This window comes from Mus caroli, unplaced genomic scaffold (assembly GCF_978045245.1).
Source record: "Mus caroli unplaced genomic scaffold, Mus_caroli_1 scaffold_1, whole genome shotgun sequence".
Lineage (NCBI taxonomy): Eukaryota > Metazoa > Chordata > Mammalia > Rodentia > Muridae > Mus > Mus caroli.
In genome coordinates, this window is record NW_028227256.1 from 148,880,530 (window position 1) to 148,895,142 (window position 14,613).

At 41.4% G+C, this 14,613-nt stretch overlaps 2 protein-coding genes across 10 annotated transcripts in view; one reads left to right on the plus strand and one right to left on the minus strand.

Annotated features, from left to right (window-relative positions):
* Swt1 (SWT1 RNA endoribonuclease homolog) overlaps nucleotides 1-4,762 on the minus strand; it is a 55,683-nt gene extending 50,921 nt beyond the window's left edge. Inside the window, exons 1-3 of one of the 7 annotated variants that reach the window (XM_029478266.2) lie at nucleotides 4,647-4,756; nucleotides 3,977-4,155; nucleotides 1,191-1,289 (exon numbers count right to left, since the gene is read on the minus strand). In XM_029478266.2, the coding sequence (XP_029334126.1) occupies nucleotides 1,191-1,244 (54 nt within the window). In that variant the 5' untranslated portion in view covers nucleotides 1,245-1,289; nucleotides 3,977-4,155; nucleotides 4,647-4,756. Of the gene's footprint in view, nucleotides 1-98; nucleotides 236-1,190; nucleotides 1,290-2,780; nucleotides 4,156-4,646 lie in introns of those variants that run through there. The other 6 variants (XM_085841852.1, XM_085841857.1, XM_021174547.3 and 3 more) reach the window with 6 other exon arrangements.
* Nucleotides 4,763-4,919: 157 nt separating this feature from the next.
* Nucleotides 4,920-14,613, plus strand: part of Trmt1l (tRNA methyltransferase 1L) — a 30,631-nt gene continuing 20,937 nt past the window's right edge. For 2 of the 3 annotated variants that reach the window (XM_021161924.3, XM_029478141.2), the window contains exons 1-3: nucleotides 4,920-5,451; nucleotides 9,873-9,977; nucleotides 11,862-11,975. In XM_021161924.3, coding sequence (XP_021017583.1) covers nucleotides 5,226-5,451; nucleotides 9,873-9,977; nucleotides 11,862-11,975 — 445 coding nt within the window. In that variant the 5' untranslated portion in view covers nucleotides 4,920-5,225. The remainder of the gene's footprint in view (nucleotides 5,452-9,872; nucleotides 9,978-11,861; nucleotides 11,976-14,613) is intronic. The other variant, XM_021161933.3, reaches the window with a different exon arrangement.

Here is a 14,613-nt window from a genome sequence, read left to right on the forward strand (position 1 = left end):
TTGCCCTCGATGGAAGCTTTAAAGGCGCTCTGAGAACCAACCACTCCTTACCACTCTCAACATACAGTTCTCTCACTGTTTCTCTTGTCTTTACTCACATTCTCTTGCTCTTTCAGGTATCCAGCAACTTTTCAGGAATGCTCCTTAAGACAATGCCTTGAATCTCTGCCTTCTGTAACCATCAGATCAGCATTTTTGGCTGCCTAAAAGATGGTTTAATTTGCCCTAGCTACACCTGAAAACAGATTAACACAGATTAACCATAATTCTTCATTTCTTTTTTTTTTTTTTTTTTTGGTTTTTCGAGACAGAGTTTCTCTGTAGCCCTGGCTGTCCTGGAACTCACTTTGTAGACCAGGCTGGCCTTGAACTCAGAAATCCGCCTGCCTCTGCCTCCCAAGTGCTGGGATTAAAGGCGTGCACCACCACGCCCGGCTAATTCTTCATTTCTTAATACACTGTCAGGCGCTATGTGATACTTCAAACAAACTGATTTGTCTAAGTCCCAGTTTTATCTTGTAAAATAGAGATAACTTACCCTAGAACTTTTGTTTAAGGAACCAAAGAATAAAGTAGATATAAAAACTACTTTGAGGCTGGTGAGATGGCTCACTGGACAAAAGTGCTTCCCGCACAAGCCGGATGACCTAAATTTCATCTCCTAACCCCAAATGAGTGTTCTCTCATCTCCACTGTGACATACATGCTCCCACAATAAGCAATAAAAATGTTTAAATACTTTGCACAAGGTTGTATATAGTTGGATATACAGGTTCCTTGAAAAGTGTGCTATATTAAAAACTTAGGTTTCTAGTTCTAAGTTCTCAAAAAAACTTAATAGATAAAATATGCCTATAATCCCAGCACTTCAAAAGCTACAGCAGGATTGCTACATGTCTTAGGGCAGACAGGGCCACATAATAAGTTCTTCAGAGTAAGACTCTATTTAAAAGAACAAGGCAAAAAAAAAAAATGGAGAAATATTCACAAATGACTGGGTGAATTCATTTTCCTCTGTGTATCAACATTTTTTTTCTGAGCTATTTCCAACTCTTTCTTAAATCACAGGTTCTCTGACCATTTCTTATCCCAGTTTTACTTTTCCATTCCTGTTTGAGACTATTAGCCAATAACCAAATCAAAACAAAACAAAGAAACAGAAAAGAAATGTAAGACAAGTATAGCCATACCTTATGGTCATTAACAGTCTCAAGCTTGTGGGCACTGGTAGTACAAAGCAGCATCCTGTGCTGGGATACAGTAGCCAAAGACTGGAAACATCACAAGGTCTGTTGGAGCAAGACAACATGAAAGTGAAGTCCAAAGAACAGGTAATAGTTGGCAGTGACAATATGAATATAACAAAAGCTATAAGCCAAGTAATTTCAATTACCCCTGGCCATTCATGATCTAAACAGGTAAAACTGTATAAAATAAGATCTCCCATCATTCAGGAGGCAGTGGCATGCTGCATAGTGAGACCCTATCTCAAAAGAAAAAACTAAATAAGATTTAAAGAACTTGAAGAAAATAAAATGCTAACGGGGGCAGGGGGGCGGGGAAGGAGGGACTTTAAAACATTAACACATGAACAGTCAACAAACTTCTAAGAACCAACTTTTTTTTTTTAAGATTTATTTATTTATTATATGTAAGTACACTGTAGCTGTCTTCAGACACTCCAAAAGAGGGGGCCCGATCTCGTTACAGATGGTTGTGAGTCACCATGTGGTTGCTGGAAATTGAACACAGGACCTTCAGAAGAGCAGTCAGTGCTCTTAACCACTGAGCTATCTCTCCAGCCCCCTAAGAACCAACTCTTAAGTGCCAAAAAATGTTTGCCTTCAAAGATAGTTTATGGTTCACAGCTGAATTCATGCTAAACCTTCTGACTTATAATAGTCTTCTTTTCTCTTGTCTAAATGATTTCATTCCAACAGGATAAATGGCACAACAAGAGAAAAAAAAAAAATTCCAGCCTGCCATATTGGTCCATGCTTATCTGTAGTGCCAGCTTCTTAAAGGCTGAGGTCAGACAGACTAAGTCCAGGAGTTCTAAGTTCTCAAACAAACAAACAAAAACCAAATAAGAAAATAATGCCCAGCAGACTTGCCTACAGACCAATCTTATGGAGGCCTTTTCTCAATTAAGATTCCCTCTCCCCAGCCAGGCAGTGGTGGTGCACGCCTTTAATCCCGGCACTTGGGAGGCAGAGGCAGGTAGATTTCTGAGTTCGAGGCCAGCCTGGTCTACAGAGTGAGTTCCAGGACAGCCAGGGCTACACAGAGAAACCCTGTCTCAAAAAAAACAAAAATAAAAACAAAAACAAAAAAAGCAAAATAAAAATAATTATTTTAAAATAAATTTAAGATTTTCAGAAATGTTAGATTTGTATTTATTTTAAATCTCTATAACCCTGGGTCCAATAAAATCATTTCAAGCAAAAAGGGATCAAAGGTAGAAAACTTCTAAAATGCCCTGCCATAAGGTTGTTCACCCAAAACATTGCAGCTTTTGGTGCAATAATGCTTATATAGCATCTTCCATAATAAACAGGACTAACCTGTAAAATCAAAGTCACTGCATGGTATATATTAGCTAGGATTTCTATTGCTAAAATAAAAACCATGATTAAAAGCAACTTGAGGAGGGTTTATTTCACTGACATTTCCACAACATAGTCACTCAAATAGTCCAGCAACCAAAATCAAGTTTCTGGCATCTGAGTAACTTTGAAGCTGACCTATGTCAAGTCTTTACCTGACAACAGTGGACCTACCAGGTAGCTTCAGTGTATCGTCGTTAAAGACCCAAATCCTAATATACCCAGGAAGTTCATTTTTAATTCCTGGTCCACAAAAACTGTTGAAATTATTTTTATTGTTGCTTAACAGGGCCAGGCATGGTGACGTTCGCCTTTAATCCCAGCACTTGGGAGGCAGAGGCAGGCTGAGTTTTTCTGAGTTCAAGGCCAGCCTGGTCTACAGAGTGAGTTCCAAGACAGCCAGGGCTACACAGAGAAACCTTGCCGTGAAAAAACAAACAAACAAAAATATAAGATAGCTTATGCAGTAATGCAACTGATGCTTAATATACTCCTAAGCCTTTAAACTGAAAATTCCTTCATGCTTAGAAATTCTGAATTTAAACTGCCACAGAATCCCCATGCTAACATTAAATTGTTGTCATCTGTTTTCTAGCTGGTGTTAAATAAGGTTAAAATATTGAGTCAAGCTCTCAAATTAATCATTTACACTTTTTATAAATGGAAAAAAACAAACAAACCAAGTACTAAGGATGTCATTTAGAGCTAAGACACAGTGCCTGTTATGCATACCAAAGGCAGAGGGAGGGGTGAGGTGGGGTGAGGTGTTCTGTCAATTAAATATAATACCATTTCTTTTTTTTTAATATATTATGTATTTGTGTGCATTGATGTTTTGTCTGCATTCAAGTCTCTGTGAGGGCATCAGATCCCTGGGACCTGGAGTTACAGATGGTTTCCATCTGTCATGTGGATGGCTGGGAACTGATAAGCAAAAGCAGGTGACCTAAACCACTGAACAATCTCTCTGGTCCCAGTTACCATTTCTACAGGTTGTATTAGGAGCTATTGTCTCACTTTTAATCGTTAAATAGTCAACTCCCCACATAGAAATACTAGTCCAAAAGCGGTTAAAAGGCCTTCAGTCGCCTTGTGGGGCCAGGCTGACCTTTAAGCAGAGGAGCTAAGTAAATACTTTACCACTGAGATAAGTACATTCGCAGCCCTTAAGGGCTTTAGAACTTGCAAAAGACTGGTGGGGACAAAGTTTACGTTAAACTGGGGAAGGAAAAACACCTTCAAGCACTCCAACTAGGAAGGACAATGAGAGAGCAAAACTTCCAGACAGCATTTCAAAGTAGCAAACAATCACACACCGCCTCCTATGGTTTCCCAACAGAGGAAAAAAACCTAAGAACCTTCCCTCTTGCCTTTAACGTTCAAGACAGTCCGAAGCAGGCAACCTGAAAGAAAGTTCAAGTTGGGTTGTTTTTGTTGTTTTGTTTTGTTTTTCCAGTCTGCTCCAGTGTGCTTATTAGAAATAAAGAGAAGAGAACGAATAAGGCTTCGGTGATAAACAAGTCCAGGATATATATATTCCTTTGAGAATCTGAAATGCATCAAAGTGATACATTTGTTAGTAAAAGCCTAAAAACAAAACAAAACAAAACAGGTCAAAACAGCAAAACAATCTCCTACAACCACACCGCGCCTATTCTGCTATCGTTAATCTAGAGGCAAAATTGAAAAAGTGAGGAGTGACCGGATCGCAAGTTGTGGGGGGGAAAGTTGTGGAGAGCGGAGCCAGGACTCTACCTCAGGGGGCTGACAGAAAAGTGCTTCTGGGATTCATAAACTGCCTCAGCCCACCCACACACGAGCCGCCATCGGTCCCCCTCACCGCCTCAGGTCCAGCTGGAGCAACCCGGCTCCCGGCCACACACTCCACGAGCGGGCCGACCTCCGACCAGCCCCCGCAGTCGCCCGGCCCAGACCTCAGCTCGCGGGTCCCGAGCCCGACTCGCGTCCGGGCACGGGAGGCCAGCGGTGAAAAGCTGTCGCCCAGAGAGATGCCCACGCGCCCCGAGTACCCTAACTTACCTGCGCCCGTGGCGGCGGCAGCCACAGAGACAGCGGCGATTCCCCGGTCCAGTCCGATACCCAAAGCGCCTTCCCAGAGCCCGATGCACACTGGGAAATGTAGTTCTACACTCAGACCCCCGCCAGGAGCCGAACGCTCCAGGCAATCTAGAGTTCTCGGCGCTCTGTGTGTGTTTCCTCCAAGGACCGGAACTGAGCACCGCCCATGAGGCGCGATGCCTCCTGGGTGTTGTAGTCTTATTTCGGTTCGGTGGCGGCCAGTGATGCAGAGGACGTACCGAGGAAACGGAACTCTTTTTCCTCATTGGACATTGTCCGCGACACGCTTCTGCGCAGTCTGTGGTGCCGTCGTAACGCCTCGGGGAAGGGGAAGCCGGCGAAGAGTCGAACCGCTGCCTCTGGCTTTCAGTTTTTCTGCTGACAGGGTTGGGTCACTGGAGCTCCACCGTTTGCCTGTGGCACGCGTACAGCCTTCCCAATTGCTTCCCCGCCCTTGGATCCAGCCCTGTGTGCATTAACGTCTATTAACCCACTCCGCCGCGAGTCCTCTCCGCGTCCCCTGGCACGGAGGCCGTAACTATGGAGAATATGGCGGAGGAGGAGCTGCTACCCCAGGAGAAGGAGGAGGCCCAGGTCAGGGACCCGACCCCGGCCCCGGATTCGGCTCCGGTCCCAGCTCCGGCCGCAGATACGGCTCTGGACTCGGCTCCGACGCCGGACTCGGATCCAGCCCCAGCCCTTGCCCCGGCCCCGGCTCCGGCCCTGTCCCCGTCCCTAGCCTCTGTCCCCGAGGAGGCTGAAAGCAGTAAGTGCAGACGGCCTGATCTCTCTGCCGCAGAGAAGCGAGAAACCATGCCTCGCTGGGGAATAGGGGAGGCCCTTCTCCAGGGTGGTTTTTTAATGCGGAAAGGCAAATTTAGAAAAATGGGAGGAGGAGGAGGAACCAGAGCGGCAGGTAAGAGTAAAAGGAATACAGCATGGAACGGGATACTTCTTCCATAAACCTCGAGGATATCATCCTGAAGGATATGTGAAGGCCAGGCGTGAGGCAGAGAAAAATAAACAATGAAATTAGTGGCTGTGTCCGTTAGTGTCTTTGGTAGTTTCTATCTCAACCCAGTCTACAATAGTTTTAAAACTTTCCACTGTGTTACAGTAATGGAGGTACTAAGGTAGTAGTAGATCAAGATTGAGAAACTGAAAGCATTTTTCAGTCAGGACTTATGCACACTGATGGATTTATCTCATTGTATACTTTGCTCCCGAGAATAGAAACTCCGTGTCTTGTATCTGCCAAATACCAATTGAGCTTTGTACTTCATTCCAAAGGACGACGATCGTGAAAACTTATAGCTCATATTTTTATTTTCTGAATGTGTTTATACATGTTCCGAGTGGTGATTTATCGGTTCATATAAGAAACATAAGACTGATAATTATTAGCACTTTAAGGATCTTCTTAACATTTTGCACAGCCGGCCTAAAAAAAATTCAACGAGTTTTCTTTTTTTTTTTTTTTTCAACAAATCTGTGGTCCATAAATGGATCTTTATACTACTTCTGAATTATCACGTGAGAAATTAATTCATACTTCTAGGCCAGTTGGGGGTTAGATGTACATAAAACAGTCATAATCTAAGAGAATTGTTTTGCAGTTCTACAACCACATTTAAGAGCAGCAGAATTGATCCCAGGAGGGACAAAAATCATCCAGTAGACTCATCATTTGGGGTCACAGCTTTTAGTGCAAAACAAGGCCTTTTCTCCCTTTACACACAACCTGATGGATAGGGACTTTTACACTGTTCAGGGAATAGCTACCACCCACCTGATCGTGTTTAAATCGGACATAGTTCAACTGTTTGGGGAATGCTTCTTTACTTCTTCACCATTTTAATGCCTTAAAATGCCTCATGGGGCATAGTGACTCCTCATGGTATGTATGCCTATAATCCCTAACACTCCAGAGATTCGGGCAGGACTGGTAACTTACAGATCAACCTGAGCTACCTAGGGAGACATTGTCCCAAAAGTCTGTCTTAGGGGGAGAGGGTTGGAAACATTTGATTATATGTGCTACAACTTACAAATTTCTACTGTGAAGAATTTGTGCTGTTGAAACCTTTAAACAGGCACTAATCCTTTGAAAATGTATTTTCAGATCTAGTTAGTCCTTTGAAGGCAGTAGCAGCTAGGCAAGATGAAAATGGTGATTCTGAACTAGAGTTGAAAATTGAGGAAAAAGTAACAGAAGAAATTGTGAAAGGACCTTCTAGTATATTGGGTTTGTCTGATTAAACAGGGTTACTTTCTTGATCATGAGTATGCTATTTAAAAAAAAGTGTTTAAATACAGAATGATATTACCATGTTGAACCAGAAAGGATTAGAAAGATATAAAAAGAATTTTCAGATAGGCTTTGAAATTTTCCTTCAATAGTGGACTAGATAATTTTCAGTTTTCTTTTTCTAACTTATTAGGATCCTCTTATATTGTACTGCCTAACAGAATAATCCAGGAGGCATATCTTTATGCAGCATTATATATCCTGTTGCACATACATGTCTAAACTATGAAACAGAACCTTTCTCAATTTCAAATGTGGTAGTTTAGTTTGTATAAATGAATTCTTTTTGGACCATCACTATCCGAACTAAAAACTAAGTTACTTTTTTTGGGCCTGTATTTTATTCTAAGTTTTTGAACAAAGCCTAGTATATGAAGTTTATCAAGCTCATATCTGTAATTCCCGAATTGGAGAAACTGAAGTAGGAGGATAATGAATTTGAAGCCAGCATAGGCTACATAGTTCCAGAAGAGTCGTAGCTATATAGTGAGCTCCTGTCTCAAGAAAGAAAAGTATAAAGACAGTAATACAATGATGTTTGTCACTCCTTGCTTTGGCTTAGAAAACTGTCATTTGAGCAGAAATGTCCGATGGTGTTAGATCCCAGAATCAGTGATAAAAATGTGCTACTACATTCAAAGCAGCTAATGGTTTTTAAAAACTATTTAACTATCCTCAGTGTCTGCTGCGTTCCTGAACTTGACCGTTAGTCACCAGAAAGATGAATCAAGTACAACTGCTGCCCTTTTATTGTTACTGTAAGAAAGGCAAAAAAGAGCCGGGCGTGGTGGCACACGCCTTTAATCCCAGCACTTGGGAGGCAGAGGCAGGCGGATTTCTGAGTTCCAGGACAGCCAGGGCTACACAGAGAAACCCTGTCTCGGAAAAAAAAAAGAAAAGAAAGGCAAAAAAGGAAAGATTTTATGCATGAGTGAATGAGGGGACTGAGAATGAGAGGGAGGAGAGATGGCAGCATCAAAAATTGAATTTGAATTCTTAAGGTTTTAAATTACTGAGCACACTGACTGCAGCCTGAGATTCAGTCTGTTACCTTTCTCTTTGGAGCTTGCTTGTGCATTGGTATCAGCTGGTCTTATGCATTCTGATTCCCACTTTGTAAATGTTCCTTTCCTGTGGCATGCGCGTACCTTCAGAACATCCTTAGAAGAAACAAATTGCAAGTCCATCTGTCTCCTTTTCTGCACTGCACACACTGGTTTTCTGTGTTTCCTTTCTATTTGGTCATCTATTCTCTGCAGTTTTTAAAGATCACCTGGGCAGTGGTGGCACACACCTTTGATCCCAGGAGGCATATATAGATTTCTCAGATTTCTAGACCAGCTTGGTCTACAGAACCAAGTTCCAAGACATCCAGGGCTACACAGAGAAACTCTCTTTAAAACAAAACAAAACAAAACAAAACAAACAAACAAAAGATAACAGGAGACTATCTACCACATACAGCAGTCTTAATCTTTCCAGCTGTAATGCTTAGTTTTGTGTATTTCTTTTACCTATTATTCTCCTTTAGCTTCTCCATCTCCTCGGTTCTTCTACCCATTCATTCATTCATTCATTCATTCCTGAGCTCCGGACACAAAACTTCAGCTGCCTATTAGACACCATTGCTTTAAGGAATACAGAAAACACGCCCTGTTGAAATTTCCGTTTTTCTTGTCCTCTATCTTCCTACCAGAAAAGTCCCTTTCCTCCTTTGGCTGATGGCACTGTTACCCACAGCCACAAAAACTCAGAGACCACCTTTACTTTGCCTCCTACCTATACCTCTCATAGCCCAAATCCTCTTCCTTTTTTTTCCCCTCACTTTCTCTCCTCCCATACCTTTCTGAGACCATTTTCTCACCATCCCAATTGCTGCTACAGCTCCCAGATGCTTCCCCCAAGCACTCACATGCAAATCATGTACCATTCCCCAAAAAATAAAGTTTGAGCTAACAGAATTCTTTACTACTTTGACTTACGCCCCACTTTACCTGTGTGTTTTCCACCCGGCCTACCCACCCCCAAATGTATTACTTTATAGACAAGGGCTGTGGAAGCTGGGAGTTTTATACCACAAACTTCTTGTTCCTGAAGTCACTTTCGGATTTATAAGACTGGTCACCAAGTCTACTTAATTGAATTTCTGTTCATAACCTAAGTCATGAGATTGTGTTCTTGATGGAATAACTCTTAGCAAGTAACGATCTCAGCCACTTGTTACAATTAACTGGCCCTCCCTTGCTTTCATGCTACCTTATGTCTGATACTCCTTTCATTTTACCTACTGTTATAGTTAAAAATTAGAATGTTATTAGAATGGAATAAAAGTTCTTTGAAGACACAAAACATGCATTATAGCTCTCAAACTATTTTGTACAGGACAGAAATTTTTTTTGTTTTTTGTCTTTCTGACATTGTCTCATTTGTCCCAGGCTGGCTTTGAATTCATTCTGTGGTTGAGGGCTCTGAACACCCTGCCCTCCAACCTCTATATCTGTGTGATAAGCTCCCAGGTGTGCACCACCGTGCCCCGTTTATGTGGTCCTAAGGATCACACTCAGCTTCCTGGATGCTGGAAAGGCAGTCTACCCACTGAACTCCACCTCCAGCTCCCAGGCAAGAAACATTCTCCATGCAATTACTTTGACTCAATACAATTTGAAAGCTGAAAGGTACACAGTAGACTTTTTCTCTGTAACTTTTTGCATTCTGAAATACATTTGCCATTTTCTAAACTGAACTGTAGCAGTCCCCATGAGGTAGCAGGCTCTATAGGAAACAAAAGCATAAATGTCAACATGGTGTGAGCAACTGAAAATGGAATAGGGAAAATTGTTAAAACAGTTTTCTGACTCTTAAAATTTGTTTCTTTTCAGAGAGACACATCTCAATTCAAAGGCGGCTTGCTGACCTGGAGGAGTTAGCTTTTGGGACTGAAGGACATGTTGACTCTGCCAGTTCACTGAACTCAGATAATCCAGGTACAGGTATTTCCATGTTTGGGGCTACACACACACACACACACACACACACACACACACATATACATTCAGACACACCCAGGCACAGGCAGACATGCACACATGCTTGCACATAGATATACTCACATACACACTGAATATCTATTTTGTCCTTTTTGATTTCTTTAGACAAGGTGTCATTCTTTTTGTTGTCATTGTTCAGTTTTTAATTTTTATTTTGAGACATTCATTTAACTTGTAACGGGTCATCATTTTTCAACTCATGAAAGCAGTTTTTTAAGAATAAATTTATTCCCATTGAAGTAGAACAGTAGTAAAATAAACTCCTTGAGGAGATAATTTCACGGTTAAGGACTGTGTTTCTATAAGGTGGTAATTGAATTAACAACAAGTTTTGGACATCCTGAAATAGTATTTTAAGTATCATAGCTGGGACTGGAGAGGTGGCTCAGTGGTTCCGAGCACTGGCTGCTCTTTCAGAGGACTTAGGTTCAAGTCCCAGCACCCACATGGTGGGTGCCATCTATAACTCTAGTTCAGGTGATCTAACACCCTCCTCTAGGCCCCAGGCATGGCCATGGTGCACAGACACCCATGCAGGCAAAACATGTACACTTCAAATAAAAATAAGTGACATAGCAGTTGAAATTCCCTGGTATAAAAGGGAGGCAGCATAGTTGGTACAAAAGTTCTAAATGACATCATCAGTGCTCCACTGTCCTACCTCTGGCCTTATTTTCTCCCTCTTCTTCCCTCTCCCTCCCTCTCCTGCCTTCTCCTCCCTCTTTCCATCTCCCTCTCCTTCTGTCTGCTCTTTTCCCTCTTTAATATTTTACTTATTTGGTGAGAAGAGCATGCCATGCATGTCAAGGTCAGCTCCTCCCTCCGTGTGAGTTTCAGACTGAGGCTTTACTTAGTGGGTACCTTGCCCACCAAGCCATCTCCTGCCCCATGCTACTATTCTAGTGCTTAGTGTTCATGTTTATCCAAGATTGGCACTCTATACAAAAATTAATTATACTTAGTCTTGCATTATTCTCTTTGTGAAAGATATTTATCTGTTGAATTAAAATATCATTATTGATTTGTTATTTCTGTGTATTTTATTGCTTTGAGCTTAAGTTTGAGGCTTGAGCTCTTGCTTGTCTGCCTGCTTATTGGTGGGGGCAGGGCAGCAAGCAGTGTGTGGGCCCTGGGCATGGAGCACAGGCTATCAGACTTCACTGCCGACTTTACTACTGAGCCGTCTTGCTAGCCTGAGATTTTTAACTCTTGAACACTTTATTAGAGTTACTGTATTGCTAAGTTAATGCTCTGTTTTGATGATCCATATTGTCTTTTCAGGAATACTTCATAAATAAGGGAAGATGTAAATGTAGTAATACAGTGAGATTCAGGTGTGATGGTTTTACCAGGTCCCTGCTCTCAGAATAGCAATGCATTGTATTTTGTCTTCTGTTTTTCTTACCCTGTCTTTGGCTGTTGTTGCCACTGCTAGAGTAGTAGAGAAATACCATAGCAGATGCTCAGGCATCTCTCCTGAGGCCCAGCCCTTCTAGAAATGCCATATTGCTGGTTTCCCATTCTAAATTGCTGAGTGGTGGTCTCTTGGCAAGAGTTTAGCTGGAGGGAATTTCGCTTTTCGAACTTCTCTGCTCCTGCTGGCAACAGCCATCATCAGGAGCCACAGATAGCAGAGTTTCAGAGCTAAAGATAGTCATTGTTGAAATGCTACAGTTCTTATGAAGGACATCCAGGGTCAGAAACAAACCTTTTCCTCTTTATCTAAGGGAGGGACCGTGAGTGCACGGGGAGGCTCCTTGTTACTGTGTAGCTGACCCAGGCATTAACAGCTGATTGTCTGTGCTTTTTCTCCTTTTTAAGAAAACAGTCAAACTTGCCCTCTGTGTCCTAAGGAAAAGTTCAGAGCTTATAGTAGTCACAAGCTTCGTCGACACCTTCAGAATTTACACTGGAAAATCTCAGTTGAATTTGAAGGTTAGTATTTTTCTGCTTACCTAAGAGTAATGTATGTGAAATTGAACATTTGTGCCAGCTTTGGAATTTTATTGTAAACATAGGCAAGTATTTTCACTTTATATTATGATGATTTAATGTCCCCACTCAATGTATTTGATAAAAGACAGCATACAGTTATATAGGCAATAAACACACGGCAGTTAGTTCAGTGACATGTATTAGCCATCTATGGCTGTGATATATTGGGTATCTCTGACATGGGAGTTCCTTTTGCTTATTTAACAATGTTTTAGTAAGTTTCTTCTCCTCTTGTAGAACAGCTACTGTTTCACCTATAATTTTAAAGACAAAGTAATTGCAGAAAAGCAAGAAAATTTAAAAATTGGTATTAATATTAGAAAAAAGTCAATAGTTGCAAATTTTAGTATGTTGAAAGAATATAGGACAAATACTTAGAAATTACAGCCTTTATAATAGATAAGTAGAAATTATTAAAAATATACTGTTATAATGACAAAAATGATGTAATTTAAAGGAATCAATTTTTTAAAGATTTATTTATGTATTTATTTATTTTATGTATATGAGTACACTGTAGCTGTACTGATGGTTGTGAGCCATCATGTGGTTGCTGGGAATTTGAATTCAGGACCAATACTCACTCTGCCCCGCTAGCTCTGGCCCAAAGATTTATTTATTATTATATCTAAGTACACTGTAGATGTCTTCATATACACCAAAAGAAGGTGTTAGATCTCTTTACAGATGGTTGTGAGCCACCATGCTGGGAATTGAACTCAGCACCTTCGGAAGAGCACTCAGTGCTCTTAACCGCTTAGCCATTTCTCCATCCCAGGAAATAAATTTTTAACAAGTAGGATCATAAGAAAAAGAAAAAAAAAAAAAAAGAAAGACAAAAGCCCCATCAGACTGAGAGACCAGATTCCGAGGCAGCAAAGTGTCATAGTTTCTTCAGGAAAAGTTATGACATCTTTTACTTTTTAAAATACATACATTAATTCCTCATATAAGTGTCTTACCAATAAAATAACCAATAGACAAGAGTTAGAAACAGTGATAGAGAGATGTGTGAAGATATTCATTGCACCACGTTCTTTGTGACAAAAACTCAGAATTAAAAGCAATATTGACTACATTGTGGTACGTGTGTGTAGGTGTATCCTATGTGGCCACTGAAAAGAATACATTTTATATATTGTACCAAACATCAAAGTTTTTATCTACATAGTAAACTACAGTCTTAGTTAAGATATTATTACTGTGATTGTGACCAAAAGCAACTTGGAGAGGAAAGAGGTTTTTTCATATTACAGCTTGTAGTCCATTATCCAGGGAAGTCAGGGCAGAAACTCAAGAAAGTAACAGAGAGGCAAGAGCTGAACTGAAGCAGAGGACATGGAGGAGTGCTGCTTACTGGCTTGCTCCTCATAGCTTGCTCAGCCTGCTTTCTTATGGCACCAGGCACTGCCCACAATCAGCCACGTCAATCAATCAAGAAAATGCCTCATAGGCTAGTCCATAGGCCAGTCTAATCTAGTGCATTTTCTCACTTGTGGTTCCTGCTTCCAAAATGGCTCTAAGTTGACATAAACTAGCCAGTACAACTACTAATAAAATAGCAATCTATGGGGCAGGGTTTTTTTTTTTTTTTTTTAAATTAAACTGGAAATCATCCCCTCAAGAAAAACCTCAGAATACCAATCTAATACCTAAATGTGTATGGAAATACACACACAAACACACACACACACTTTCTTAAACACGTGTATCCATACACACTGGTATATAGTTATGTGATACAGAGATTGTTGACTGTGTAGACCAGCCAGCCTCCTCTCACTGAGTTCATGATTGCCTGGGAGGAAGAGACATTGTCTTTACTCGGTTAACCACTAGGGAGGCGCCTGTGCTTCTGGAAGCAAACCCTCACCTGCAGTCCTATAAGTAGCAATGAAACTCAGGATCGAGATTCTTCTGGCAAGAAGACTTGAAATTAGGAAGGGGGGCGGGGGGAAGGCTGGGGGATCTGCAGGAGTGAGGTGGGGACAAGGTAGGATAGTTTTTGTCATAGTTAACAGGTACTAAAGTAACAGGCAATACTTTAAAGGGAGATAATGCACAAGGAGTGAGGAATGTGAGACAAGCCACAAATTCTTGGGTTTGGGACTTGAGTAACTAAGAAAATGGAGTAGCCCCTGATTGAACCAATGGCAGCTGCAGTCAAAACATATGGGACGTAGGCCAGGACCAGCTCTAGGCGTAAGCTGAGATGCACTTTGGGGAAGACATCCAACGTCCTGTAAGCTATATGAATGTGAGACTTAAGGAGTAGTTGGGGCTAGAGATAGACGTTGGAGATGTTAGAATGTGGTGTTTAAAGCCAGGAGATTTGACGAGATAACCTTGGGTATGTGTCTCAGTAGAAAAAAGCCATCTGGAGCTGAGACCTTGGGTACTTCAACAGTGCACAGCGGGAGACATGACGTAAGCACTAGGAGGGGGGTGGGTAAGGAGCAGACTTCTGGGCTGCGGAGACTAGAAGTCATTTTGTAAGCATAATAAAACTAAGGAGATTTGGCTTAAGAAAATGTATAGCGAGTGTGATATAGCTCAGTGGTAGAGCAATTCCTTAACA